Source organism: Oryctolagus cuniculus, chromosome 2 (genome assembly GCF_051225735.1).
Source record: "Oryctolagus cuniculus isolate XC-2025 breed Fujian yellow rabbit chromosome 2, ASM5122573v1, whole genome shotgun sequence".
Classification (NCBI taxonomy): Eukaryota; Metazoa; Chordata; class Mammalia; order Lagomorpha; family Leporidae; genus Oryctolagus; species Oryctolagus cuniculus.
This window is the reverse complement of record NC_142868.1, coordinates 198,014,016-198,041,586: the sequence shown is the minus strand read 5'-3', so window position 1 is coordinate 198,041,586 and position 27,571 is coordinate 198,014,016. Positions and strand designations below refer to the sequence as shown.

The 27,571-nt window shown below is 54.2% G+C and overlaps 1 protein-coding gene and 2 long non-coding RNA genes across 16 annotated transcripts in view; 1 reads left to right on the top strand and 2 right to left on the bottom strand.

Moving 5' to 3' along the window:
* MBOAT2 (membrane bound glycerophospholipid O-acyltransferase 2) overlaps window positions 1–20,787 on the bottom strand; it is a 123,594-nt gene extending 102,807 nt beyond the window's left edge. For 2 of the 14 annotated variants that reach the window (XR_016230648.1, XM_051833321.3), the window contains exon 1: window positions 20,570–20,787. Coding sequence is in view for 3 of the 14 variants with exons in the window: in XM_051833321.3 (XP_051689281.3) it covers window positions 20,570–20,644 (75 nt within the window). In the remaining 11 variants the exon portion in view is untranslated. Of the gene's footprint in view, window positions 1–20,064; window positions 20,385–20,569 lie in introns of those variants that run through there. The other 12 variants (XR_016230650.1, XM_089327850.1, XR_016230649.1 and 9 more) reach the window with 11 other exon arrangements.
* Window positions 963–12,801, bottom strand: LOC149128208 (uncharacterized). The gene is made up of 2 exons (XR_016230653.1): window positions 3,155–12,801; window positions 963–2,658 (listed from the first exon to the last, which is right to left on the bottom strand). It is a non-coding gene; the product is annotated as an uncharacterized LOC149128208 (long non-coding RNA).
* Window positions 17,388–27,238, top strand: LOC149128207 (uncharacterized). The gene is made up of 2 exons (XR_016230652.1): window positions 17,388–18,629; window positions 25,062–27,238. It is a non-coding gene; the product is annotated as an uncharacterized LOC149128207 (long non-coding RNA).
* The last annotated feature ends 333 nt before the right edge of the window (window positions 27,239–27,571 follow it).

The window sequence follows — 27,571 nt, the reverse complement described above, 5'->3', positions numbered from 1 at the left end:
TCTTCTGTCTGCTCGGCCCTCCCCGGGTTTGCTGCTGGTTCTTCCCGGGTTGGCTACCGACCCTTCCACCTCCGTGGAAGGGCGGTGCCCCCTGCCACTTCCCCCACTTCCTCGGGGGAGCGGCACACCACCGGCCAGCCCTCTAGGGGGCTGCACAGGTGTTCCTTCAGATAGATATTCCTGGTGCATGTTGTCTCTCTCCTCCTTTATAGTCCTCTTCCACCAATCCCAACTCTGCTACCCACACGCCGAGTACGCTGCTCTCCTCCAATCAGGAGCAGGATCAGCTCCTGCAGGTTACTGGTCGAACTGGAGGCAGCTGCGTAGAAGCTGTTCACTCCTCTCCCAGCGCCATATTGTGGGAGAGCAGATGCATAGAATAAGTCTTAATTCCAGTAACTTAGTCTAGTCCAAGTTGCTCCCCACAGAAGGGAAAACTGTTTTCAATCTGAAGTTCTGGCTCAAAGACTCACAAAGTCCTTCTTTATATTCCCTGGTATGTATGTATGTATGTATGTGTGTGTGTGTATGTTTATAGAGAGTAAGCAAGCAAGCTGGGAACTCAATCCAGGTCTCCCACACGGGTGGCAGGAACCCAACCACTTGAGCTGTCACCTGCTGTCGCTCCCCCTCTTCGTGGAGGAACGACACTAAGCCCTGCCTAGGCTTCATATCCGAGTCACGGCACCATTATGTCGCTCCCCCTCTTTGTGGAGGAACGACACAGGACTCTGCACTGTTCTTTTGTCTGCTCGGCCCTCCCCGGGTTTGCTGCTGGTTCTTCCCGGGTTGGCTACCGTCCCTTCCACCTCCGTGGAAGGGCGGTTCCCCCTGCCACATTCCCCACTTCCGCGGGGGAGCGGCACACCGCCGGCCGGCTCTCTCGGGGGCTGCTCAGGTGTTCCTTCAGATAGATGTTCCTGGTGCATGTTGTCTCTCTCCTCCTTTATAGTCCTCTTTCGCCAATCCCAACTCTGCTACCCACACGCCGAGTACGCTGCTCTCCTCCAATCAGGAGTAGGTCCTACAGTTTATTGGTTGAACTGGAGGCAGCTGCGTAGAAGCTGTTCACTCCTCTCCCAGCGCCATATTGTGGGAGAGCAGATGCACAGAATAAGTCTTAATTCCAGTAACTTAGTCTAGTCCGAGTTGCTCCCCACAACCTGCCACCTCCAAGAGCGTACGTCAGCGAGAAGTTTGAGTAGGGAGCAGAACCAGGACTTGAACCCAGGCACTGCAATGTGGGACACGCAAAACTTAGCCACTGGGCTAAGCAACAATGACCATTAAAATCGATGGTTCCTTCCTGTTCGAGACCCAGCTGTTCCATCCAATGCAGCTCCCTGCTAACGCACCTGGGAAAGCAGTGCAAGATGGCCAAGTGCTGGGCTCCTGGCTTTGGCCTGGACCAGCTGCAGCTGTTCCCACCACCTGGGAAGGGAACCAACTGATGGAAGACATTCTCATGCACTCTTTCATGTTCTCTCTCTCTCTGTTGTAGTCCAGTCCTGCCACTCACCTGCTCCCTGACTGCAGGCAGGTACATGGGACAGCCGTGCCATCACTGCCTCACCTACAACAAGAACTCCGTCCTGTGTACAGCAAGGAACAGGGTAAAGTGAAGAGAGAAGTGCCTGGCATGTGTCCAGCAGCGGAGTGGAGTGACTGGGTAAAGTCATTTCTTCTCCGTGTGCTTTCCACAAGGATAAACAGGAACGGCCGCTGAGCAGTTCCCACGGCGGCGTCTGCACCGTCAGCCTGGTAAGTCTCCATAACCAGGAACACCTTCTACACCAAGGGCTATACTGTAAACATGAGGGAAATGAAGTGACCTGCCAGAGTCCAGAGCAGCTGAGGCAGATCTGAGGGCAGGCTCAGCCCACCGGGAGGAACACCCCGTGTTCCCATCTGCGAGTGCTCTGGATCAGGGCTCAGCAGCCTGGCCCTGTCGCTCGGACGCCTCGTGGTGCAGAACAGTCACAGGAGGCGCACGTGGGAAACGGCACGCACCAACATCTGTCCCCAAGCGCAGGGAGGACTCCAACTGTGACCTGCAGCAGCGAGGACGCCGAGGACTTGGCATTCAGGGAGCCTGACGGAGAGAAGCAGGCGGCGGCTTTCTCTGCACGGCGCCGCTGAACTCAGTCTAGTCTTCCGGGGCCAGCGCTGCGGCGCAGAGGGTTACGCGGCTGCTTCAACACTGGCATCGCGCGTCCAAGAGCTGGCTGGACCCCAGCTGCTCCAATTCCCACTTCCGATCCAGCTCCCAACCAACGCACCTGGAAAAGCAGCAGAAAACGGCCCCCAAGTATTTGGACCCCTGCCTCCCACGTGGGAGACCAGAATGGAGTTCCAGGCTCCTGGCTTTGGCCTGGCCCAGACGACGCTGTTGCAGCAGATGGAAGATCTCTTTCTCTCTTTCAAATAAATAAATCTTTCTTAAAGAAGAATTTAGCCTTAAATTCTTTGTATGCAAGTATACAGACTTACATTCATTTTTCCATAAAAAGTTCACTTACTGTTCATAATGAGACATACCCCGAAAGACCTCACTTTGAACTTCTCCTACTTCGCTAGCTTTTAATTAGAAAATGGATCCCAGCAGTAGCATCTGTCAAGTGTCCACCACTCACAGGAGCCTGACTTCTGTACCACCACCTGTGAATGACACGAAACAGTACACCAGACAGCATGAAGCGTCAGGGTGCACGCCCCCTGTCCAGCTGGACCCGTGCTCCGGCAGGAAGTAGCTTAACTGCTATTGTCAGCAATCTTACACACGTGCGCATGAGCCTGCTTCCTACTTCACATCCCCTCCTTGTTCTAACAAGAACTAAAAACGGACTTTTCTGACTCCCAGTCACTTTTTTGCATTCTGCCATTTCTCTTCTCAACGACCCAGTGCCGGAGACTCGGGAGATGCTCCACAGTCCCTCCACCAGGAGCCCACCGAGTCTAACAAGCCAGCAGGAAAACGACTGCTCCCGTCAGTATGACCCCTGGGTCGCACACAGGAGCCAGGGTGACAGGCGCTCCCCACCTCCCCACCTGGAGTGTCTTGTGAACTCCCTGCACACTGGGGACCCTTTGATCGGGGGCGCCCTCCACTCCCGGGGTACCAGGCGCTTCCTGCCACAGCGCCCGGCGCCCTCACCTTCTAGCTCACTGAGAACAGCAGCCTGAAGAGAAAGTTTTCCTCCCTAGCTGGGAAGCTTCCGGGAAGCCCTGCTCCGTCCCTGGGGAAGCCTGCAGACGCCCAGTTCTGCCTGTTGGCTGAGTTACACTAACCCAGGAGTGAGGTCCTAGGACCGCACACAGGAGCCGCGCCATGACACCCAGCTCTTATTCGCAAGGGCGGCGGTCTGACCCACGTCCACCTGACTCTCACAGTCCTCTCAGCTGGGTCCAAACCCGCCAAGAAAGACTATCACCTAGACCCCAAACCTCAGCACTACCATTATCTGCATTTACACAAGGAACTGAGGCTTCCACATCTCAGAGGTCAGGTGACCTGCTGCCACTGCTGACCTAACAAAGACACACCTGCCACCATCCGAAACCACCGCACAAATGCACAAGGCAAACTGAGTTCCCAAGTGAAACCCAAGGTGTCAATAAAAGGAAATAGAAGTTAATGCTAAGGCCAGCGCCGCGGCTCACTAGGCTAATCCTCCGCCCGTGGCACCGGCACTCCAGGTTCTAGTCCCGGTTGCCCCTCTTCCAGTCCAGCTCTCTGCTGTGGCCCCGGAGGGCAGTGCAGGATGGCCCAGGTTCTTGGGCCCCTGCACCCGTGTGGGAGACCAGGAGGAAGCACCTGGCTCCTGGCTTCAGATCGGCGCAGCGCGCTGGCTGTAGCAGCCATTTGAGGGGTGACCCAGTGGAATGAAGACCTTTCTCTCTGTCTCTCTCTAACTCTGCCTGTCAAAAAAAAAAAAAGAAGTTAATGCTAAAACAAGTCATTTATTATCATTTGCTGATCACTTAAAGAAATGAAACGGGAGGGGCACTGTCGTGTAGCAGCTGAGGGAACTGTTGGAGTCCCAGCTGCTCCACTTCTGATCCAGCTCCCAGCTAATGCACCTAGGAAAGCAATGGAAGATGGTCCAAGTGCTTGGGCCCCTGCACCCACATGGGAAACCTAGAAGCTCCCAGCTTCTGGCTTCGGATCAGCCCAGTACCAGCCACTACAACCAGAGATTGATCTTTTTCTTCCTCTAAAATAATTTTTTAAAAAGAAAAAGGGTGGAGATTTGGCACTACAGTTTAGGCATTTGGGGAATAAACCAGTGGATGGAAGATCACTGCTTTTCAAATAAAATTTTTAAAAGTACCATCTAAAATGAATAACACCCTCAGGCTCACAGTCCATCAATTCCACAAATTCTGACTGAGCACCTGCTCTCTGCCAGGCACCAGGCATAATCAGTGCAGGGAAATCGGCCCTGCTTCCACGGCGCTTACATCGAAATGACCACTAACAACCAATGAACGTGAAATACCAGACACCCAAGCTGCTGTCGGGTGAGAGTGAAATGCCAGGAGGCAGAGGCGGCTGAGGAGGCCGAGAGCACAGGGCTGTGCCCTCTGCAGACTGCAGCGCCGGCCATGCAAGGGTCTGGGTGGCAGGGGAGTGTGCTCTGCATACCAGGGAGCCAGGGCCCAGGGAGGAGGGCGGAGCTGCAGGAGCGAGGCTGGGGAGGAGCCAGGGCCAAATGGGCAGGGATTTCCGGGAGCTCTGGGCAGGGGAACGGCATCTGCACTGAATGTCACCTTCGCCTTCACAAAGCCCAGGGAAAGTGGAATTGAAAGACACGTTCATTTTGGTGCAGAAACTCTACAAGTGGCTCCTTTTCGTGTTAAATTTCTCTCCACACTAAACAAGCCCAGAATGAGAACTTGTAAGCAAACACTAAGAATATCTTGAATGAAGGTGATATTCTAGAAGTGCTTTTAAGTAACCGCTGGATTTGCTTTAAAAAAAAAAGCTTCAAATGGAATTCCAAATGGTCTGGAAGCTTAAAAATTAATTTAGTATCATTTTTCTAAAAATAAAAACGCTATCATCGGGGCAGGCACTTGGCCTAGAGTTAGGGTACCAGTTGAGATGCTCACAACCCGTATCAGAACTGCTGGGTCTGAGTCCAAGCTCCAGCTGCCCATGCCAGCGTCCTGCTTATGCAGACCCTCAGAGGCAAGAGGGTGAAGGCTCACGCAGTTGGATCGGTGCCACCCATGTGGGAGACCTGGGCTTTGTTGCTGGCTCCCAGCTTCCACCTCAGCCATTGTACCAGGAAGTAAACCAGCAGATGGAGTAGATTCCTCAGTCTCATAAATAATAATTTAAAAAAAAAAAAACAAAGACAATATTATCATAAACTTACAGGCAATGCAAGCATCTATTAAATGCCTGCCAAGGTAGGCAGGAGACACAGGTGAGTGAAACCCAGTTCTTACATCAAAGGCAGCTGTCACACGGTGACGCTCTAGTCACCAACACTTGCAAGATCTGCCAAAGGCAGAGGGATGGACAAATTCTCAATACTTCCACCTGGACCATGAAGTCAGCAGAGTGGAGGACACACACCCACTGCCCATGACCCCAAGACCCTTCCTGCACAAAGCATTCAAATTCTGAAAGGCAGAATTGCGAAGAGACAAGACAAGTACGAAGCATAAGAAAGATATCAAGGGAGAAAATATAATCATAGTAACTTAAAAGAAAAATTTTAAATTTTAATTTCTTAAAACAGTAATTTTCTATTGTTTCAGACCCAAAAAATATTTTTCCCAACAGAAACAAATAGGTCTATGCACCCAATCCATTTATACGGAAATGTACTACAAAATCAAGACAGCAAAACACTTCAAACAACGGAGGAATAATTAAACCATGACACACACAAATAAGAACATTGTAAGTTTTAAAAAGTAATTTAATAAAATCACAAATGATTCAAAATCCTAGATAAAAACAACAGGTAATAAAAACTGCAATATGAGCCCAATTTTATTTAAATATATACAGACACACAGCCTTGAAAAGAGGTAACAAAAGTCATTTCTGGGTGGGAGACTAATGGATGACTTTAAAACATCCACATTTATACTTTTTTGAACCTTATAAATTTTATACGAGATGTATTCTCTAAGTCGGATTAAAAATACACAAACTCAGTTCCCTGTTAGGATACATAATATATCAGCGAAAACACAAATGGAACTGCAGAAGTGCAAAAAGTCAACATTTTTACATATGATAAAGGAACCAGCCCCACACAGCAAGAACACTCTGGGGTCCCTACCCTCACCTCCCTTGAAGTTACTCACCCTCAGTGACTCAGCCCAAACCTACTTTCCTGCTTTGATCGGGTTCCAGCCCTCAGAAGCCACGTGGCCTGAGGCCTACGTCCTGGTCATCTGCAGCGTCCCTAAGTTGGTGGGGATCAGGGATCGTTTAATAACCTATTCAGCAGAACAGCGATGATACAAATAATGCATTCATGCACATTTACTGTTAGCATCTGAGTACTGATTTTCAAATATAAACAAGCATTCCATTCTACCTTTAATTTAGAATGAAAAGACCCTTAAATGTTAACACACTATCAGTTAAAATGTAGACACGCTTATTATTACAGTAGCAAATACTGTACGTGATGAGTATGAACTGTTAATAGGGACACAGAGTCAATAAGAGCATAGAGAATGAGTCTGTTTATATGATTTTTAGGAGCCAAATTTTAAGTGAGAAGGACTGCATTATTCTGCAACGCTCTTTGCTACGGTGTGGGTGTCAGCTCAGATGTCCACTGTCCCCCACAGGGCACAAGTGCGAAAGGCTTCGTCCCCAGGCGGTGCTGCTGGGAGGTGGTGGGCCTGTGGTGGTCCACAGGTCACTGGGGGAGGCTGGCTCTCCCAAGAGGGTGGGTTACGAGAGCCTGAGGACAGACCCAGCCATGCTCGCTCTTCTTCGGTTTGCCATGCGGAGCTTCCTCCACCGGCCCACTCTGCTCACAGAGGCCCAGGCATCGGGCCACCTCATCCTGTCCAGAAGTCTGAGCTGAGTAAACCACTTTCCGCTATAAAGTCACCGCAGGTGCTTCAATGTGATAATGAAAAACTAATAGGCTCTTTGTTAAAAGCAAAGGTTAACTTTTATTTTCTTTTATTTAAAAGGCAAAGGTGGGCGGGGGGAGGGGGCAGGGAGGGAGAGAGAGAGAGAGATCCATCTCCAATCCACTAGTTCACCCCTGAACGACTACAACTGCCAGGGCCGGGCCGGGCCAGGATGAGCCAGGAGCTTGGAACCCAACCCAGGTCTCCCACTCGGGCAGCAGGGGCCCAGCCACCTGCACCACCACTGCTGCTTCCCAGGGTGCACGCAGACAGTCAGCCGGAGCGAAGGAGAGAGGGAACGGGAACCCCAGCACACGGACACGGGCTGCGGCCGTGCCGTGCAGCAGCTTAGGGGCTAAGTCTAAATGCCCGCCCTAAAACAATCTTTTTTTAAAAAACTGGGTAGTGTGCTGACACTCAGCAAAGTAACCTTTCTAGAACTGTATTTGATTTTTAGTTACTTGGTTTCTTTTAAATGAAAAGGCTCTATTTGTGAATTCTAGGCACGTCTTGTGAGAACAATGAAAAGCACAGCAATTAGCTCTACCATCTCTATTTCACCAAGGGAAAAAAAAACCCTAAACTCATTCACTCAAACAATAACCATAATGAATCACACAGAACAAAGATATATAAAGCATAGGAACAAAGAAGGAAAATGTTAATGAACTGAGTGTCCAAAATATGTAGTGTTCTCATTCATTAAATGTGAAATCAGCAGTCTTGGTGGGAAGGTTTTAAGAGGTAGCTCCTGCTGTTTTAAATCTATGGTGGGAAACAAGTCTTTGCAGAAATGATTAGAAGACACTGCTGAGCACTGTCAGGAGCTACCAACCAGAAGCCTCCGCACTCCGGATGACGTGCAGCCCTAACTCGGTGTGCACTGCAACACCAGCCATCACACACGTGCTCAAAACCATGATCTGCTGATCCTCTAAAAATAGGATCCTCGACAACACTTTTGCTGCATTTCATACACGCTTTGGTTGTATGGTGTTATCTCACTGAACACACAGTCGACCAGCTCAAGTAGAACAAGCCCACAGGGTCTACAGAAGTGGCATCTGGGGGCTGGCGCTCTGCCGTAGCAGGTAAAGCTGCCGTCTGCAGTGCCGGCATCCCATACGGGCACTGGTGCAAGTCCCGGCTGCTCCACTTCTGATTCAGCTCTCTGCGGTGGCCTGGGAAAGCAGAAGATGGCCCTGCACCTGCGTGGGAGACCGCGAGGAAGCTCCTGATCGTCGCAGCTCCAGCCATTGCAGTCAATTGTGGAATGAACCAGCGGATGCAAGACCTCTCTCTCTCTCTCTCTCTCTCTGCTTCTCCTTCTGACTTCCAAATAAATAAATAAATCTTAAAAAAAAAAAAGTGGAATCTGGGGTATACTTGAGGGTTTCTATCACTTTCTCATCGGCATGACTTATGAGAATGTGCCTATTATCTAATCAACAAGCTTTTCTAACTTTTAGTGTGTTTCTGTAAACAACAGAGGTAAACGCAAACCTGAATGAGGACAACCTGGAAAGCCAACTTTCAGATGTGGGGCCACGCGGCCCCGGGAGACCCAGAAACACCACCCCACACCACCCACTCCTCACTGGAGCGCTGGAGCCTGACACCCAGCATCCTCGCGCAGGCTTGTGTGGCAGCCACATGGAAAGCAGTGAGATGCCTCCGTTCCCTGGAAGGGAACCGTGCTGCCCGGATTGTTCCAGACGTCTGCAAGCACAGAGGTGCTGAAATCCCCAGCCAGAACTCCCCAGACGTGGAAGCAGAGGCCCTGGCCAAGGCAGCAAGCTCGGATGGCAGCCACCAGAGACCTCGGCAGAGTGGACAGAAACGGCTCTGCTCCTTAGGCACCAGGTGCCCACAGACAGAGGAGAAGCCCGAGTGACTCACAGAGCGTGAAAGTGACACCACGCGGCTGAACCACTGTGAACCTGGGCCGATCAGGAACCCACGCTGAGTCACCAGAATCTAACGAGACACACGTTTGGTTTTTAATCCGCGAGCGCTGCGCTCCGCCTGCCAGGATGCAAAGCCCAGCAATCAGTACATATTTACCCACGAGCAAGTCTGCCCCTCCTTGCACAGCGTTTCCTCAACTGGAAGCTGCCCACTGCTCTGCCGTCCAGGGAGGGGCCTCCTTCAAGGGTCTGGCTCAAACAACGCCTCGCCCCAGGCAACCCAACCCAGAGCTGTGGTCCTTTCTCCCCAGGTAACTCCGGAGCGTGCTGGGGCCTGCCCGGCTCTTCCACTTAAACAGAGCCATGGCTGGGCACAGCTCCCAGCTGCCCTCCAGCCTGCCCTGAGCCATCTCATGGAGACCTGTGCCATGTGACAAAGCCCTCGCAAAAGTGACGTGTGCGGAACAGCTGCACGCGTGCCACCTCGGGCCAACTACAGACGCTTGCTTTGTCCGCCGAAGACTAGGCTGTGAGTTCTCCAGCCTCTGATCTGGGGAATTTGGGGAGCAGCAAGCCACACCGGACCCCAAAGCTGCCCGACCCCAAGAGACCAGCAATCTGTTTGAACAGACGCTGCCAGAGATTCATCCTCAGGCCAGAGCTGGAGGAGCACGGCCCTAGGTGAACCAACCTCCGGCAGCTGACGCCCACCGGCCAAGAAGAACAAAGGTATGAGCAGGGAGCGCAGCACTACCCACAGATGTGAACCACTCACAACAAAACTATTAAGTAAGAAATAGAAGCTTCTATCATCTTTTTATTAAAAAAAAAAAAAAAAAAAGACTATTTACTGTGGCCAGCGCTGTGGTGCAGTGGGCTAATCCACCGTCTGCAGTGTCAGCATCCCATACGGGCACTGGTTCAGGTCCCGGCTGCTACACTTCCCATCCAGCCCCCTGCTAATGCACCCAGGAAAGCAGTGGAAGATGGCCCAAGTGCTTGGGCCCCTGCACCCACGTGGGAGACCCGGAAGAAGCTCCTGGCTTTGGTCTGGCCCAGCTCCAGCCATTATGGCCATTTGGGAAGTTAACCAATGGATGGAAGTTCCTTCTCTCTCCTCTGTCTCTCCCAATTCTCCTCTCTCTGTAACTCTGCATTTCAAATAAATAAATAAATCTTAAAAGTTAAGTTCTACAGTCACCAACATTGATTATAGATAAAAACTGCAATTACACAACTCCCAGAAAGATGCAAAGGTTGTTTTTCTCTACACAACAGCTACGCCGCGCAGCTACGCCGCACTGGTTCACAGCTTCAGAGAACAGTGTGGATTTTGATCAAGTCCCTCTTTCCTGAATACAGAAAGCATTTGGCCTTCCTTTTCTGTACCAGCCCTTTAACGCTGCTTGCTCTAAACCACAGATAGCTAATGTACTTGCTAAGCCATGGGACCAACCCAGCCAAGGCAACCAGCTTGCACATTTCTCATTCACTTCTCAAGAGCTAAAACTCCATTATTGCGGTTGGCACTGTGGCACAGTGGGTGAAGCCACCGCCTAAAGTGCCAGTGTCCTCTGTGGGCACCGGTTTGAGACCCAACTCCACTTCCGGTCCAGCTCTCTGCTGTGGCCTGGGAAAGCAGTAGAAGATGGCCCAAGTGCTTGGGCCCCTGCACCCTTGTGGGAGACCCAGAAGACGCTCCTGGCTTTGGATCAGCACAGCTCTGGCTGTTGTGGCCATTAGGGGAATGAACCACCAGATGAAAGACCTCTCTCTCTCTCTCTCTCTCCCCCCTCCCCTCCCCTCCCCTCTCCTCTCCTCCCCATAACTCTTTCAAATAAATGTCATAGAAAAATGGAAACTAAAAATCATAGAAAAATGGAACTAAAAGGTAAATTTATAAAAATAAAATCCATAAATTCCATCATTATACATTTGCCAATCCAGAGTTAGGCACAAATTAGGGAAAAGTAGTTGGATATTTTCATTACTTCCTGGAGGTCCCTGCTTTCAATAAAAACGAAACACCAGTCAAGAGCCTTCTAGAAATGGTCCCAATGTGCTTTCATCTTTAATATTCCAAGGAGGAATTTTTTAATCCCATCAAGTCATTTTTTGCCCTACACCACATCCCTGAAAAAAACTGCACAGATTAGTCTCGTGCTATAAACTCTAAGTCTATGCCCAAACTGTCTCAGAACATGTTTCTCTGTATTTTCTACACCTTAAAAAAATGAGTCTTTAGAAATGAGTCCCCCTAATTCACACCACAAATTGTAACTCCCAGTTCCACAACCATCAGAATCCCCCTCTTCATGGGGCTGGCGCTGTGGCATGGTGGGTAAGGCCCCCACCTGTAGTGCGGGCATCCCATATGGGCACTAGTTCAAGTCCCAGCTGCTCCTCTTCTGATCCAGCTCTCTGCTATGGCCTGGGAAAGCAGTAGGAGATGGCCCAAGTCCTTGGGCCCTTGCACCTGCGTGGGAGACCCAGAAGAAGCTCCTGGCTCCTGGCTTCAGATCAGCACAGCTCCAGCCATTGCAGCCAATTGGGGAGTGAACCAGCGGATGGAGGACCTCTCTCTCTGCTTCTCCTCTCTCACTGTAACTCTTTCAAATAAATATATAAATGTTTAAAAAAAAAAAAAAAAGAGGCCCCCTCTTCGGTTCTGATCAGTACCTTGGAATCTCCATTGAAACCAACAGGGGCTGAAACTCAACATTCTGAGGCCAACATTTTCCTTTACTATGTGGCTTTAACGTATTTTCCAAGAACAAAAGGAGAACAGCTGGCCTGAGCGCGCAGGAAGTGTGCAGAGACCACCACACCCGCAGGACACAGGATCAGCGTCTTGCGCTAGGGACCCCTTAACTACCTCCCCAGACAGTAACGGTGCCCCCGCTCTGCCCTCAACCCTCAGCCTCATGGCTCTGCACGTACACCAAGCGCCTCCGTCACTTCTATTCTTGGAATGTGGCTAGTATGACAGCAGCTGCTCCAGTCCTAGGATTAGAACAGGCACGCCAGCACAGCAGGGCACACTGGGCAGTCACCTGAACTCCACGCCTGACGGCTCACCCCCAGACACAGCGCTCTGGCCCCAAACCAACACCCACTCTCGGAAAGCTGAGAACGGGACAGGGCTTGTGTAACAGTCAAGACCACCCAAAGCTTACTTCACTCCCCATACACAGCCTTGATGAGGCCTGTAGTTCTACCTATCATTTAGTTTCAAAAAGAAGGGCCAGAATTTTGATTGTATGAGCAGTGAGTTATTTAACATACATGGAACTGAACAACTTAAACATACCTAAAATTATATATTATCTGTAACTCTGACTTTCCACAAACACCTAGTCTGGTACAAAACAAACCAAACCCCAAACTGAGTTCCTATGGGATTATGGATTAAGACAGGAAGCACGTTACATCTGTGTCCAAGGCCTGGGCAGGAGCAAGGCAAGCCCACCAGAGGCCTGGGCCTTCCAGGAGAGAGCAGCCTTCTGGCTGGCCGGACTGGCGCTGGCTGGTCTCCTCACTCCTCAGAGCGAGCTCACCCGCTCCTGGTGAGCTACCCCGGGAGTGTTACCTGAGCATGCACCTGCTACTGACCCAAAGCCAGGCTTCCGCAGGATTGGACGGGCTGCTTGGAGAGCCTGGGTGCCGGCGGGGTCCTCCCGGAGGGCCTCACTAGAGGGGACACTGAAAGTGGCAGCCCTCTGTTCTTCACAAATAAGGACAAGGAGACCCCAAGGTTTCTTTCCTCTGAAGTTCAGGATGCAGATGCTGGCGAAGCTTCCCCGTCCCCCACCCTGTCCCCCACCAGCTGCTCTTTTCATTCATCTTGGATCATCCGTCCCACCCCCCCCCCGACATTCTTCAATGTTTTGCACGTCTTCAGCACCCTTCTCCTAAGTAGCCCACTTGAATAAAGTCGGCCGCAGAGGCTTCTTCCTACCTCGCGGAGCTCTGCTGAGATGCCCACGAGCCACGCGGACCAAGGGCATCAGACCTGTCCTGGCTGCACAGCTGCTGAGACACACGGAGCAGCCGCAGAGACCCTGGGCTTGCACACGGCCCTAAACCCTGTGGGAGCACAGGCGCTGCTCAGCTCTGCTCTGCCTCCTAGTCCAGAGGACACAGGTGCCAAAGGAAGGGGCAGGCACACAGAAAAGACCCCTGGAAGCAGCCAGCCCAGCCCCGCCAGACCTCAGGCCCCAGGCCACTGCCTTTCTGCTCCTGGCTGACTCCCCAGGGGGAGCCGCGCTGTTCCAAGGCCGGCGGTCACTCCCTCCGCGGTGCCCCGTCCAGTACAGTCTGGCATGGGCTAGACACTCAAGTACTTGCAGCCTGGATGACCAACAATGCCCTAAAGAATCTGGAGAGCTTGGGGGATGGGCTGGGGCCTCTGACCCCAGGCAGCACCTTCACGGTGGCCAGCACGCAGCGCGCTGTGCTCTGCCCTCTGCCACGCCAGCTCCTCAACGCTGACAGCAGCATGGGAGGGGCCTGCTGTGCGCCTCACCTTACAGACGAGGAAACCGAGGCTGAGCAGAGCCATCACCTACCCAGGCACGCAGCCGACAGGTGACAATCAGAATGCCAGTCTGTGCCCCTCACCACACTGGTCCACCTGCTCCAAACGTGCCGCCACTACAGCATCCTGAACAGAAGGGGTGCAGCGATGCAGGGGTGGGGCCTGTCTGGGAGGACCGCTCAGCCTGGCAGGTGGTGAGGTGGGAGGGGTACACAGAGCCAGGGCCAGGAGGGCCTGGCCCACAAGGGCGGCCAACTCCCAGGGAAGCGTGGGCAGGCCTCCTGTGCCACTGCTTCCTGCTCTCCATCTACACCACAGGGAGGCCCCCAGGGAGGCTCCTAAGACAGAGTGGAAGAGGCCACCTCTGCTGTGTGAGACAGGACAGGCTGGGGAGAGTGCGGAACACGGAGGGGCGGAGCCGGACTCACCAGCTGTCGCCCTGCCCTCAGCTAGTCCACGCGCCAGCTGTTACAGATGCGCTGCGTGGGACCTAGGAGACAGCCCACCCGGGAAGCTCAGAGGCAGAGGCCGACGCACGTGTGCTAGGCACAAGCGTGCCACACAGGCTAGGGGCCCAAAAAGGGAGCCCAGTGACTGGGAAGGCGGGGACACAGCGGGGGAAGCTGCATCACCAAGGCACCGGCGTAGGTGAGCGCGGACAAGTACGAACGTGCAGGCCACAAGGGCACAGGGGATCCCAGGCGAGGAAACCACTTCGGCCAAGGCCCGGGGCTGCTGGACAGGAGGACCTCATGCACTTCAGGTGGCAGCAGGCCAGGCTCCCATCTACAGCTACCACGTCCACACTCGGCCAGCGCACAGTGGCAGCAACATGTGGGTGAGGTGGGACAAGCATCCTTCCGGCACTCTGTCTGCCCGAGGCCAGCGGAGCTCAAGGCCCAGCACGGCAGGAGCGAGGGGGCCCAGGCCTCCGTCCCACGGGGCAGCCAGCAGGGCGCACGGTGTTCAGTATGTACAGGTTACACGTACAAGGGGACGCAAACCCCTTACACCCAAAAACCGGTCCCACTTCAGGGCCGCCCTGCCTAGGGCAGAGTACACTCTGAATTTCATTGTTCCTAAATCTTGCGATTACATAATCAGTAGCACGGTTACACAGCATTATATTTTAGAGGTGACATATTCATTTGTGAAATGCAAACATTTAAAACATCACATTCAGGCCGGCGCCGCGGCTCACTAGGCTAATCCTCCGCCTTGTGGCACCGGCACACCGGGTTCTAGTCCCGGTCGGGGCGCCGGATTCTGTCCCGGTTGCCCCTCTTCCAGGCCAGCTCTCTGCTATGGCCAGGGAGTGCAGTGGAGGATGGCCCAAGTGCTTGGGCCCTGCACCCCATGGGAGACCAGGAGAAGCACCTGGCTCCTGGCTCCTGCCATCGGATCAGCGCGGTGCGCTGGCTGCAGCGGCCGTTGGGGGGTGAACCAACGGCAAAAGGAAGACCTTTCTCTCTGTCTCTCTCTCTCACTGTCCACTCTGCCTGTCAAAAAATAAAAATTTTAAAAAAAATTTTTTAAAAATCACATTCATATAACCTTTTACAAATACGGAGAGCCTATAAACATGGCTCGGGTCTTTCTCTACCTCTGAGGGTGCTGCCAGCGGGGAGTAGGAGCCCCTTAAAATGCAGATTCCCTGGCACCCACTGACGTCTCAGCTGAGCCTGGAAATAGGTATTTTTAATGGCAATCCCAAGTGATTTCGGGGCAAACTTTAAAAAGTGCTGCAGCAGGCCACACGGGAGTTACGAGGAGTTCTGAGCAAGCAAGACTGACTGCACTGCCTTTCTCAAAGTCTGCCGCTGGATTTGGTCACTAGTGTCAGAGACGGAAGTCGACGGCAATGGTGGTGGCGCGCTGAGCCAGGCTGCTGCCTGTGAGGACAGAATCCTGTGTCTGCAGCCCCCGCTTCAGATCCAGCTTCCTGATAATTAATGTGCCCGGGAGAGCAAGGAAGCATGGCCCAGGTGCTTGGGCCCCTGTCACCTGCCTGGGAGACCCAGACGAGTTCCTGGCTTTGGCCTGGACGGCCCAGGCTGTTGCAGACATTTGGTGAGCGAACCGGCAGACTGAAGCTGTGTGCAGGTGCACTGGTCATGGGCTTGGAGCATAAGGGCCCATTACGAGTGCCTGTTCAGGTCTCCCAAACCCTGATTCTCTCTCCCCACACATCAGCCCCATGCCCCCTTCTCCACAACCTACACATCCACTAAAGCAAGATTTCATGTTTCACTCACGTCATTCTTAAAATTACACAATGATCACACTCCTGAGGGCCTCACTGACAGCCGGCAGAACCCAGCTGTGACGCCGACGGAAGGCAGAGGCTGTGAGTCCACGTGCTCTTCTGTCCGGAGAGCTGGCCCTGCCGGACCCCCCAGGGGGAGTGCACGTGCCGTGACCACAGCAGCAGGTGCTCCATAAGCAGGGAGACCAGGAACACTTGAGCAGCAGTCAGGAGGCAGAAAAACAACTTTCAACTCCAAATTCAAAACCAGATTTTAATCTGAGTTTAATCGCTGTGTAGGCAGATGACTGAACCTGAGCCGTCTATTTCCCATCCTAAAAAGGAAGTCCTACAGATTAAAGATGGTATATGGGGACAGATGTTAACAGCTCAAAATAAAAAGTCAGTTCCAAATAGCTCATCATTTCCAAGAGGAAGGGATGGTGCGAACATCTACTAAGAGCCAGACATTTTACAGACCGTTTTTAAGGGTTGTTTGTTTATTTATTTACTTGACAAGTAGAGCACAAAGAGGGAGCGAGGGAAAGACAGAGATCTTCCATCAGCTATTTTACTCCCCAAAAGGTCACGCATCCACGGGGCCTGGACCAGGCCAAAGCCAGGACCCAGAACTCTATCCCAGTCTCCACGTGGGTGCAGGAGCCCAAGCACTCGGGCCGTCTTCTGCCGCATTCCCAGGCGCATTAGCGGGGAGCTGGACCAGAAGTGCAACAGCGGGACTCGAACCCGCGCTCCGATATGGGACGCTAGTGTCGCAAGCAGCATCTTAACCCACTGCACCACAAGCTGGCCCAACCTACTGCAGGTACCATGTATTACTGTCCTCATTCCACAGATGAGGGAAATGGGCTTAGAGGAAAACACAGCGCTTCGGCAAGGCGCTCAGGTCTAGCGGTCCCGCTCCAAGCCTGAGCACGCCGCCCCACTGCCCCACGACAGTCCTCTGCGAGCCAGAGCAGCGCGCGCAGGGAAACCTATGGTAGCCGGGCTCGCTCAGCTGCTCCGGTTAAGCAGGGATGAGGGCTCGGCGCTCTGCCGCCCGCAGCGTCGCAGTACGCGTCGGTCTGCCTTCCTCCCCTGTGTTTTTATTTATGTTCCTTCCAACTCACCCTACCCAAAAAGGAAATTAGGAACGCTTCCGCAACCGGTAACACACACACAGCATCACAGACTTTTAAAACCCAGCCCCACACCCATTCACACAGGAGAGTCACGGATGTGAAGGGACTGTCCACTCAGAGGGCCCAGAACCCAGCCTCGGGGCGGCCAGGCCCGGGCGCCTCCCTGACGTCCAGGGAGCGTCAGCATTCCTGCTCGCGTCGCTGTCCAAGCACACGGGAGAGAGGGAGCGAGCGAGGCGTTCCCGCCCTAACCTCAGCACACGCAGGGCACCTAAGCACACCCCTGCACTCCTCCTGCCACCTCCCGAAAGCCATCGTCTCTAAGTTCACTTGCTTCTTCATCTACAGAGTGGGGTTCATCACAGCTCAGACCTGGAGCATGAAAAAAATAATGCTTTAAACTGCTCTGTTCCCTAACGTATCATTCACTTCACGGGGGGGGGGGGGGGGGGGGCAAAAGAAAAGTCAACCAACCAACCGCCCAGAGAGGGGACAGGGATCTCAGAAGTCTGCACGCAGCCCTGAGGCTCACTCCTCCAGCCTTGAACCCATGGCGCAGCCTTGTGAGGATTCCTTTCAATAACACAAAGTCTGGGGCCGGCACTGTGGCACAGCGGGTAAGGCTGCTGCCTGCAGTGCCAGCATCCCAGATGGGCTGCTCCACTTCCCATCCAGCTCTCTGCTGTGGCCCGGGAAAGCAGTGGAAGATGGCCCAAGTCCTTGGGCCCCTGCACCCACGTGGGAGACCCGGAAGAATTTCCTGGCTCCTGGCTTCGGATCAGGATCAGCGCAGCTCGGGCCGTTGTGGCCTCTGTGGAGTGAACCAGCGGATGGAAGACCTCTCTCTCCATCTCTGTCTCTACCTCTCTTTGTAACTCTGCCTTTCAGATAAAATAAATAAATCTTTATTTAAAAAAATACCAAGCAAGTGAAAGAGCCATACGCTGTAAGGCATCAGGGTTATTACCTGACTGCAGACTGTGTAAGGTGTAGCGTTCTGCCTCCCGCGCGCCCTGTTTCTCTGCTCCTAACCATTCAGAATCTCTGCAGCCTCCCTCGGGCCTTCCTCTGCCCGGCAGCTCAGCCCGGCATCTCCGCACCGACCCGTCCCGGGCCAGGGCCATTCAGTGACTCACCCGCAACCGGCCCTCTGCCAAGGGTGCCATCCTGGCCACCCCCTCCGCAGGGACACCCCCTCCTCTCAGCAGCGCTCAGAGCTCCATGGGAAAGAAAACAGTTGAGGAGGAGAGGGATGGAAGGAAGGCCACACAGTAACCTTATCTGGCAACTCAGAGCGCGTAAACCCATGTACCAGATAATACGGTCTGTCGAGATTAAAGACAAAACAAAAACTCTAAAAGTTGATCTGGGACATTTAATTAATCTTGTCTCATTTCATTTTGGAACGCACTGCGGGGTCTTAAAAACCCACCGCAGCAAGTAGCGGGGCCTGCTAAGTGGTGCGTCCGGCACTCAGCTCTGCCTGGACGCTCACTCTGGCCTTCCCTGCGTCCCAGCCGCCCAGGAAACCTCACCCGGGAAGGCACCCGCGCGGCCTGGGGCACCAGCAACCTCCGCGGTGGAGGTCACACTTCACTTAAACGCGAGGCCCTGAATAACCGCTACGGCTACCTCAAGGTCACTGTGGACTCACTGAAGGCTGAACCACCCAGGAATCTAGGGTAAGATCTTGGGCTCCCTCCCTCCGCGGCCTCAGCCCTACCTCCCTAACCTGCACAGGGCACTCAACTCCACACCTGCCAGTGCTCTCAGGAACCCAGACAGCTGCGGACACCTGCCACGCTGCGACCCCAACCCTCTTCCTGTGACACCAGAGCTGCCTTTAGATTCCGGAGGTTTTCAGTGCTCATTAGCACGTACCAAATTAACACACTAACAAGTTATATTTTTACACTCTTCCTGTTGAATCACACTACTTGATTACAACCAATTCTCACGCCTTCTCTCCACTTGCCCTTGATTATTTACAGGTTTAAAAAAATGAACTCCTCTTTTGTTCAGTTTGAAAATATCGGCTAATGGCTTTTACTCCTGCGGCTTCACGACGCGAGTTGCAGCTACCCCGCGAGCGTCAGTCACAAAGCAAGCCCAGGTCCCGGGACTCCCAGGGGTCAGTGCAAGGCACGGCGACTCGGCCGCTGCGCCCACGCGCGGTCACGCCTTTCCCACAGCGCGAGGCGAAGCCGCCGGGGCCTCGCCAGCTCGCTCCAGGTCGGAGAGCGGCCGCCCCAGGGCTGCCTTCGGCCTCCGACAGGTCTCAGGCGCTAAGTCCCAGGGCAGCAGCCCAGAGAGGAGACGCCTCCCTCGGCGCGAGCGCCGCGGCCGAGACACGGAGGGGCTGCCCGCTCGCCCGCTCTCAGCTCCCGGTTCCCCGCTCTCGGCTCCCCGCTGCCCGCTCCCGGCTCCCCGCTCCCGGCTCCCCGCTCCTCGGCTGCCTGTTCTCCCGGCTCCCCGCTCCTCGGCTGCCCGCTCTCGGCTCCCCGCTGCCCGCTCCCCGCTCTCAGCTCCCGGTTCCTCTCTCCCGGCTCCCCGCTCCTCGGCTGCCTGTTCTCCCGGCTCCCCGCTGCCCGCTCCCGGCTCCCCGCCCCCAGCTCCTGACTCCCCGGCTCCTCGCTGCCCGGCCCCCGGCTCCCCGCACCCAGCTCCTGGGCTCCCCGGTTCCTCACTCCCGACTCCTCGGCCCCCGGCTCCCCGCTCCGGACTCCCCGGCTCCTCGCCGCCCGGCCCCCGCCCCCCGCAGCAAGGACATCCGCGCGCGGACCCCGCTCAGCGGCCTAGGAGGTAGGGGCTCAACCCACGGAAGGTCGCGCCCCGCCCTCAGGAGGGAAAGCGGAGGAGCCGCCCCGGGGCCGGGGTCACCCTCCGAGCCCGCGACACGCGGCAGGCCGCCGTGCGCACACGCCCGCCCAGCTGCTGCGGGACGCGCCGCGCGCCCGTCGCGGGGAGGCCTGCGCTGCGGCCCGGCCCTCCGCAAACGCCGCGCGGGGCCCGGCTCCCAGGGCCCGGCTCGGAAGCCTCCCGTGCCCCCGCACATCACCGACAGCCACGCACCCACCCCCGGGAGGGAGCACGGCGACGCGGGCGGCCCGAGCACACCTGAGCGCGCCACCGCGCGCGCGGGGCCGGGGCCACGCACACGCACACGCACACCGCGCGCGCGAAGCCCCGCCGCACGAGGCTCGCAGCAAACTTTCTCTGCCGAACAAAAATGGCGCTGCTCCTCGCGTGCCGGCGCCTCGGGAGCCTCCAGCCCTTCCAACAGCCGGAGTCGCACGGCCCCGGGAGCGGCTGCGGGGGCTGCTCGCGTCCGCGACGCCAATCCCGGGCCGGCCCCTCGGCCCCGGGCCGCCCCGCACCGCACTCGGCGCGGTGTCCCCCGGAGGCCGCCGCCATCCCCGCCTTCGCGCCCCGTCCACGTGCACGGCACCCGCGCGTCCACCCGCACGTCGGCGCGCGTCCCCTCCCCGCGGGCCGCGCCGGCCACGCGCCCGGGCCCACCCGCGCCGCGCGCCGGGGACCACGGCGGGCTCGGGAGCCCCTCCCCGCCCCCACCCGCCAGACGCCGGGCGGGGGGCGCGCGGCCGGCACGGCGCCGCGGTACCTGGTCGATGGGCAGCTGCACGGCGTTGCTGAGCGGCTGCAGCAGGGTGGAGCCCGTGGTGCTGGTGGCCGCCATGGCCAGGCCTCGCCTTGCGCCCGCCGCGGAGCCGGGCGACGCCGAGGATGGGGATGCAGCGGCGCGCCCGCCCCTGGGCCGCCCGCGGTCGGAGCGCCGAGCTGGGAGGGTCGGGGAGGGGCCGGGGGCGGCGCCGGCTCGCCACGCCCCCTCCGCGCGCCCGCGCCGGCCCCGCCCCGCCCGCCCCCCGACTTCCAGCAGCTTCCAGCGCCCCCTCCCCACCTCGCGCGCTCGCGCGCCAGACAGCCCCGCGGCCCAATCGCGGCGCGGCGACCCACGCCCGCAGCCAATCAGAGGGCGCTGGCCGCGGCTCGCCCCGCCCCCGAGCCGAGGACCCGCGCGAGGGGCGGTGGAGCGGCGGGGCGGGCGGCGGAGTGCGCCCCGCCGCGCCGCCCGCTGGTTCCGCCGCTGCTGGCGCGGGCATGCCTGCGCCTCCGCCCACCCCCGGGACGGCGGCCGCACAAAGGGCGGCCGTGGGGGGCGCGCCGGGGCACGCTGGGCACGGAGCCGGGTCCAGCGGCCGGCGGGAGCGTGGCTTCGCGGAGGGGCCGCGTGGAGGCCGGAGCTTGAGAGCGGCGGCGGGGGTCCGGGCCTCCCGCGGTGGGGCGCGCTCGCGGGAACAGGTGTCACCCGGGCAGAGGCTCGGAGAGCACCTCGGCCGGACCTGCGCGCTGGCCCCCGCGCGCCTCCGGCCCGGGGTCGGTGGGCTTCGAGGGCGCGGACCTCTGCGGCGCGCCCGGAGCTCGGCCCGAGGAGCTGCTGCCCAGGGAGGCCGTCGGGGGCTCCCGCCTCGGGCATCTGGCGCTTGGCCCTGTCTGCCCGCAGGCGAGGTGCTGCGCGTTCAGCCTGCTCCGTGAAGCTCCGAAGGCAGGTGGAGCCTCCGTCTACACAGCGGGCACACGCGGGCTGCCCTCAGTCGTTAAAAGCAACTGAGGCCCGGGAAGGGTTCGGGGTTTGCCCAGAGACTGGGCAGCATCCCGGAGGGCGCCGCTCCGACAAGGAGGCCTCGCCCTGTCACACCTCACCCGGCCCTGGAAGTCGCACCTGTCAACAGGTGCACCGTCCACTCGAGTAGTGAGACTGCGTGGCTGGGGACACACGCGCCCGGCCCGAGGAATCAGTGCACGTCCTCTGAATAAAAGCCGAGGTTGAAAAATCTGTATAGTCCCTTCCTGCCCAGCGTTCTTACGTTGGCTAGTTTAACCCCAACCCGGTGGTTTCTGAACCCACACCCAGCGGAGGGTAGGAGGAAGAAGGCCAAACCCAGGACCCGCTTTCTCCCTGCAGAGCGGTTCCGATGGCCGCGGGAATCAGCAAACCTGTTCGATCAGCCACCTATGAAGAATGTTATCCTAATACTCTGAAAGTGTTCCGTTTAAAATAACCTTTATCCCCTTTTCTGCGCTTCGGGGCAGGTAGAGGAAAAGTACAGGTGGCTGACGTACACACTGGTGGAAAAATGGAAATACCACCTAAACACTGGAAAGCTGGGTGTTGCAAACAAGGCAGCAGGAGGAACAAGCACTCTACCAAGAGGCGCCGCCTTCAGCGGCATCTTTGTTTTAGTAGGACAGGACTAGGAGACGTTATTTAGTACCTAGAATGGGAAAGGTTTTAACCATTTGGGGAAACTTGGTTGTGTCAGTGACACAAAAATAGAGTAGCAATTAATAGCTTAGATTTTGGAGTCAGACCTAGATTTTCAGCTGTCTCTGCCATTTATTAGCTGTGAGTTCTTGGGCGAGTTGTTTCACCTTTCCAAGCCTCGGATCCCTCCTGCGTGAAAACGAGCATTGTAATAGCGCCAAATCCGTGGGTTTTGAGGTTATATGAAGAGCTCAAATATGCTTGGCGCATACCAACTTGAGAGAGAATGTATTAGCCGATGTGTAGCCACGGTCCGGAGAGCCAGGCGAGCCGCTGGGCAGCACAGCTGGGATCGGAAGCCCCGGACACCGCCTCCCTGGGCGGACCAGGGACACAGATGAACCAGCTCCTGCCTTGCTTCTGTCTGGGCCCTCAGTGGACCAGAAGAGTCCCTTCATATCATCAGACTCCATTCAAAGGCTAATCCCTTGTGGAAACCACCCAGAAACACAGACCGACCCCGGGCTTATGCAGGCAAGTTGACACAGAAAATCAACCATCCAAGAAAGTCAGTGGAATTCTAAAAATGGAAACTTAAGTTTCTTGTGTTAAAAATACTGCGTGGCTGTTTAACCACTGCACCATGTGTGCGTACATACAGACCCATGCATCAGAACATGCTATTGTACTCTGCAAAGATACTCTTTTTATTTGCTAGCTGTATCTTCAAAAAAAAGTACATCTCCGTGTTTCTAATGAAGAAACGGGCCCACGTTTAGGTTAACAACACAGTGAAGAGAGCACAAGTCGGAGAGAGGCCTCCTTACCAGCATCTGCTAAGTAGACCAGAAAGTCTTCAGTGGAGATTAAAGGGAACTAATGACGTATAACGTCTCCCTGTTCTGCCAGAGAGCAGCCGTCCTGTAGAAGCGGTTCTCTCGTTTTTAATTGTTAACCACTGAGTGCTTGCTGTGTCCAAGCATAAATGTTTATAATCAGAAGAAGCAAGTGTGAAAACAAAACAATGAAATGTTACAAGAAAATAGTCAATAAGGTCATTTTTTAAAATGTTAAAATCCAAAGAACAACTTCTAGAGAAGAAAGAAATGTGGTTGGAAATAAAAAGGCCTGAGTTTTAATCCAGACATTTCTACCACATATCTGAATTTTAGAAATATGCCTGCCTAACTCCTTTGTGCCTTGTTTCCCATTGTTAAATATGCATAATAGCAATTCCTTGTCCTACTTCATGCTGGTAGGAGTGTTGTGTCTACACGTATGAAATTAATAAGAAAATTAATTACTATTAAGCTACTAGTGATTGTTACTATTAGAAGTAAAAATTAGCAGTACAGGGATTTCCATGTAGCAACCACCCTGTTAGCGAGAGTTACTAACTCCAGCCAAAGCACAGAGCCCTGAGCAGTGTTCGCGGGTGACAAGGTGGCCGTGAAGCAGGGTTGGCTGGCGCCACTGCTCTCGCCTCTGAAAATGGCTGTGATAATTAAGCACTGCTGTATTGAAATCTTCCCTCCTCAACTTATTTTTAACTTTGAACAAACCACTCAGAAGAAACGTAGAATCTGCCAAGCTGCTTTTGTTTCATAAAAGTGGTGTGTGTCACAAAATTCGCGCTTCCGGACAACTCTTGCCTTTTCAATGCCCTTATACACCGAATGACTGATGCTGACGGGCACTGAACCATACCCTTTAAATGATTACCCCAGTCATCGTGAGCATTTGCACACTAACTCGACCCTAAGACCAAAAACTGGAATTGAGAAAGTCACCCTTTAAGACTTAGCACGCTTCAATCAGGAAGTCACGAAGTAGATGGAAACGAGAACAGATAGCAAGCTCGGTGGACGCCCGGCCCCGGCGCTGCGGAGTCTCCTAGCCGTCAGCGCACCGCTTGCTTTCCGTCCCACTGTCCATGTGTTAGGAGATTTAAAACGAAATGATTTCCTTGGTACCCTCTTCCTTGAAAATTGGGTGACTCCCAAGCAGTGCTGGGACCTGCTATGTCTTCCTAGACCCACATTCCATCTCGGGTTATGGGGAACAGATGCAAACAAAACTCTTACTCATCAACCTGGGAAAAGCGTTGCCTTCCAGCTGCTCCCGATGGTCAAAACTGCCTTTACTAGATCTCTAGTCACAATTCCTTCTTCGAAACATCGCTGTTTCTCAGCGACCTGCAGACATTTCTGTGCAGTGTCTTGCCTCTATCCTGCCCACATCTTGGGGAAATATTCCATTTTCCTTGTGAATTATTTGGCTTCTCACCTCTGAGTCTAAGCTCCTGAGAACACCACCTTTGCGCTTGCTTCTTGGAAGATAACGACTTGCGACCCCTGGTTCCCAGGCGTGGAAAAACAGGTGCGAGCTCTCTGATGCCTCCATACACTTGCATAATAGTGTTTGCGTCCAAATTATGAAACATCTTAGTTGTATCCACCCCAACTTTCATCATCGTCACCATTGCCACTAGCGCCGATTACCGTATCTAACCAGGGCACTGCGCTGGGTGAAAGGCCCCGTTTTCTCAGCTCTGCCTAATATGTAGGGTTGTCGCTGCCGTTCTGGTCCCCTCCCTGAAATACGCCGACAGCTCCCCGCTCTTGCAAACACTCTGGGCGAGGAATTGCACTTCCCCTCTGCTGTCACCAGCCCCGTGACACTGGGCTGTCACACTCTATACTAGGTGTCCCCAGAAGCCTGGACAAACTACTCAACAAAGCCGCCTCCTTGCAGGCAGATGTGACAAGCAGCGCATTCGATGGTATTTCTTTTCAGTGTTAACCTTTCCTCTATGACTGTTGTCTTTTAGGTGCTGGGTTTCGGTCCTGGGCTTGCAACGCCAAGATCGGAGTCCTGACCAGTGACGCGCAGGCAAGGAGGTCACCTGTGCCCGTAGGGCCTGTGGTTGCGGCATCTAACCCAGTTCTCACCAGAAGGCCTGCTCTCCAGCGCAGGTGACTCTGCAGGCCAAACCGGAGGCGCACACTGAGGAAGGGCCGCGTAATCAGATAAAGGCCTGGTGTCAGTTTCATCAAATTAGCTTTGGATTTACGTTCCCTGTGCAGAGAGATGTGTGGGCTTTTGTATTTAAATTCTGAGCTAGGCTTAAAGTTCTGTCTACAGTGAAATAGTTGTTATTAAAACCATGAAAAATGTTCAAGGGAACTACATCACAAAGGAGGTACCAAATGCTCCCCCAGGAAGCTTAAGCAAACTGTGTTTTCTGTAAGGACTGAGCGGCAGCGTCCCAAGGCAGGCCGCAGACCAGGTAGGAGGACGCAGCGAGGGAAGGTGCTCCGCTCCGGTCCTCATTCGGAATAGTGCACCTGGCTGCTGAGGCCCTGCGAGAGCAGGGTACGGAACGCATCCCTGCATCCAGATTGCCCGGTCTGAACCTGATTTGCAGCACACTGCCTAACCTCCGCAGGCCTCAGTATTTTCATCTATAAAATGGGAACAATAGTGATTTGTGTGCCATTCAAATAACGTAATAACAGTACACGTAAGGTACTTAACGCTCGTCACACTGGAAGCCCTTGCTAATCATTAGCTGTCATCACCTCCCTCATCCCTGTGGGTGCTGTAGGTCTTATGCTGCAGATTTGTCACATCAGAGGTCTACCACGTCAGGTAGAGGTGTAAATTAACAGTTGGTTGCCTTAATTGATCCCTCCAAATTGACAGGAAGAAGCCCCAGAAATGGCTAAGATTGGGAGTAAAAAGAGGACGGGAAATGTTTGAGTAGTCGCTCCCTCTCCCCTGAAAGCATGACTGGAGCTTCCACTGGCAGACGTAAACAAGGCGCTAACTGGTTTCAAACCTTGTCTTCCGCGCTGGAATGTTCTCTGGTGTTCCATGGCTTTGTCTTAAGTTGGCAGTATCTGTAGAGTATTTACAACCTACCCAGCAGGAAAGAAGACAAACAGTAACTATATAAGGATTCCATGGGTAAGGGCTAAGCAAATGAAGGCGTGATTTATAATTTGCAGTATTATTTTGTGTGACACATTTTAAATTATTCCTGTGACTGATGATTTTGAAAACTCCAGGCACCATTAGGTTTCATCCTCCTGTATAGCATTTCTCTAAATCCCATCCCTGGATCCACAGACATTTCTCTCTCTCTCTCTCTCTCTCTCTCTCTCTCTCTCTCTCTTTGTTAGCATCCCACTGATAACCAATGAAATGATCCTCCTTCACTCCAGGACGGGAGCCAGGAACTTGGCCTTAGTGCATAATGCTACTCCGTTCCTCTTTATGTAAAATATATTCAGCCGCTGGTCCCTAGACACCTCTCTGAGAAAGCACTTACAATTGTTCCCTTTGGAGCTGAGTGTCATTGAGAAATAAATTAAAAGACAAAATCAACAAGCCCGTGTGTCTCTGGGGGCCCAGGGCCTCCTCTGTCAGAATCATTCAAGATGCTTATTTAAAACCCAGATTCCTGAGGCTGGCACCGTGGCAAAGCGGGTTAAGCCGCCGCCGCCACCGCCACCGCCGACATCCCATATGGGCACTGGTTAGAGTCCTGACTGCTCTGCTTCGGATCCAGCTCTCTGCTATGGCCTGGGAAAGCAGTGGAAGATGGCCCAAGTGCTTGGCCCCCTGCACCTGCGTGGGAGACCCAGCAGAAGCTCCTGGCTCCAATAGGCCCAGCTCCAGCCATTGCAGCTATTTGGGGAATAAACCAGCAGATCAAAGATCTTTCTCTTTCTCTCTGCCTCTGCCTTTCCCTCTCTGTAACTCTGCCTTTCAAACAAATAAATAACTCTTTTTAAAAAGTAAATAAATCCATAACCCTTTGCCTGTGTTAAAATGTTAATTAAATTCAATAATGTTAAGTTGATGCTAATAATTATGGCAACCAACATTACTAGTCCCATTTTACTATTTACAGAAAATAAAAACCAATTGCTAATTCTTGTTGGCTGTGCATCTGTAGTAAAAATAAAGACACAAATATTCCTTTATATTTCTGAATATCTATGACGGTGTTTAATGTCTAAGTGTGTTATGACAGCTTTGAGACCCTGAGTCTGCGAGCCCTGGGAGCAGGCAGGGGGCATACAAGAAATTCGTGCACACAGCATTCAGTTTAAGAGGCTCATCTTAATTAAGACTCATAAGTAATATGCATGGCCGAGTCTTTGCCAAAGACCTGCAGCTCAGGGCTTCTATGAAGAAAAGGTAATAGACGACAAAAATTCAGTTGTCAAGGCAGAGAAAGAAACGCAGTTGGGCTCCAGAAACACGGTAAGCATTTCTTCTCTTCTGCTTTTATCTTGTGAATTTCAGTTCATTTCCTTTTTTTTAATGTAA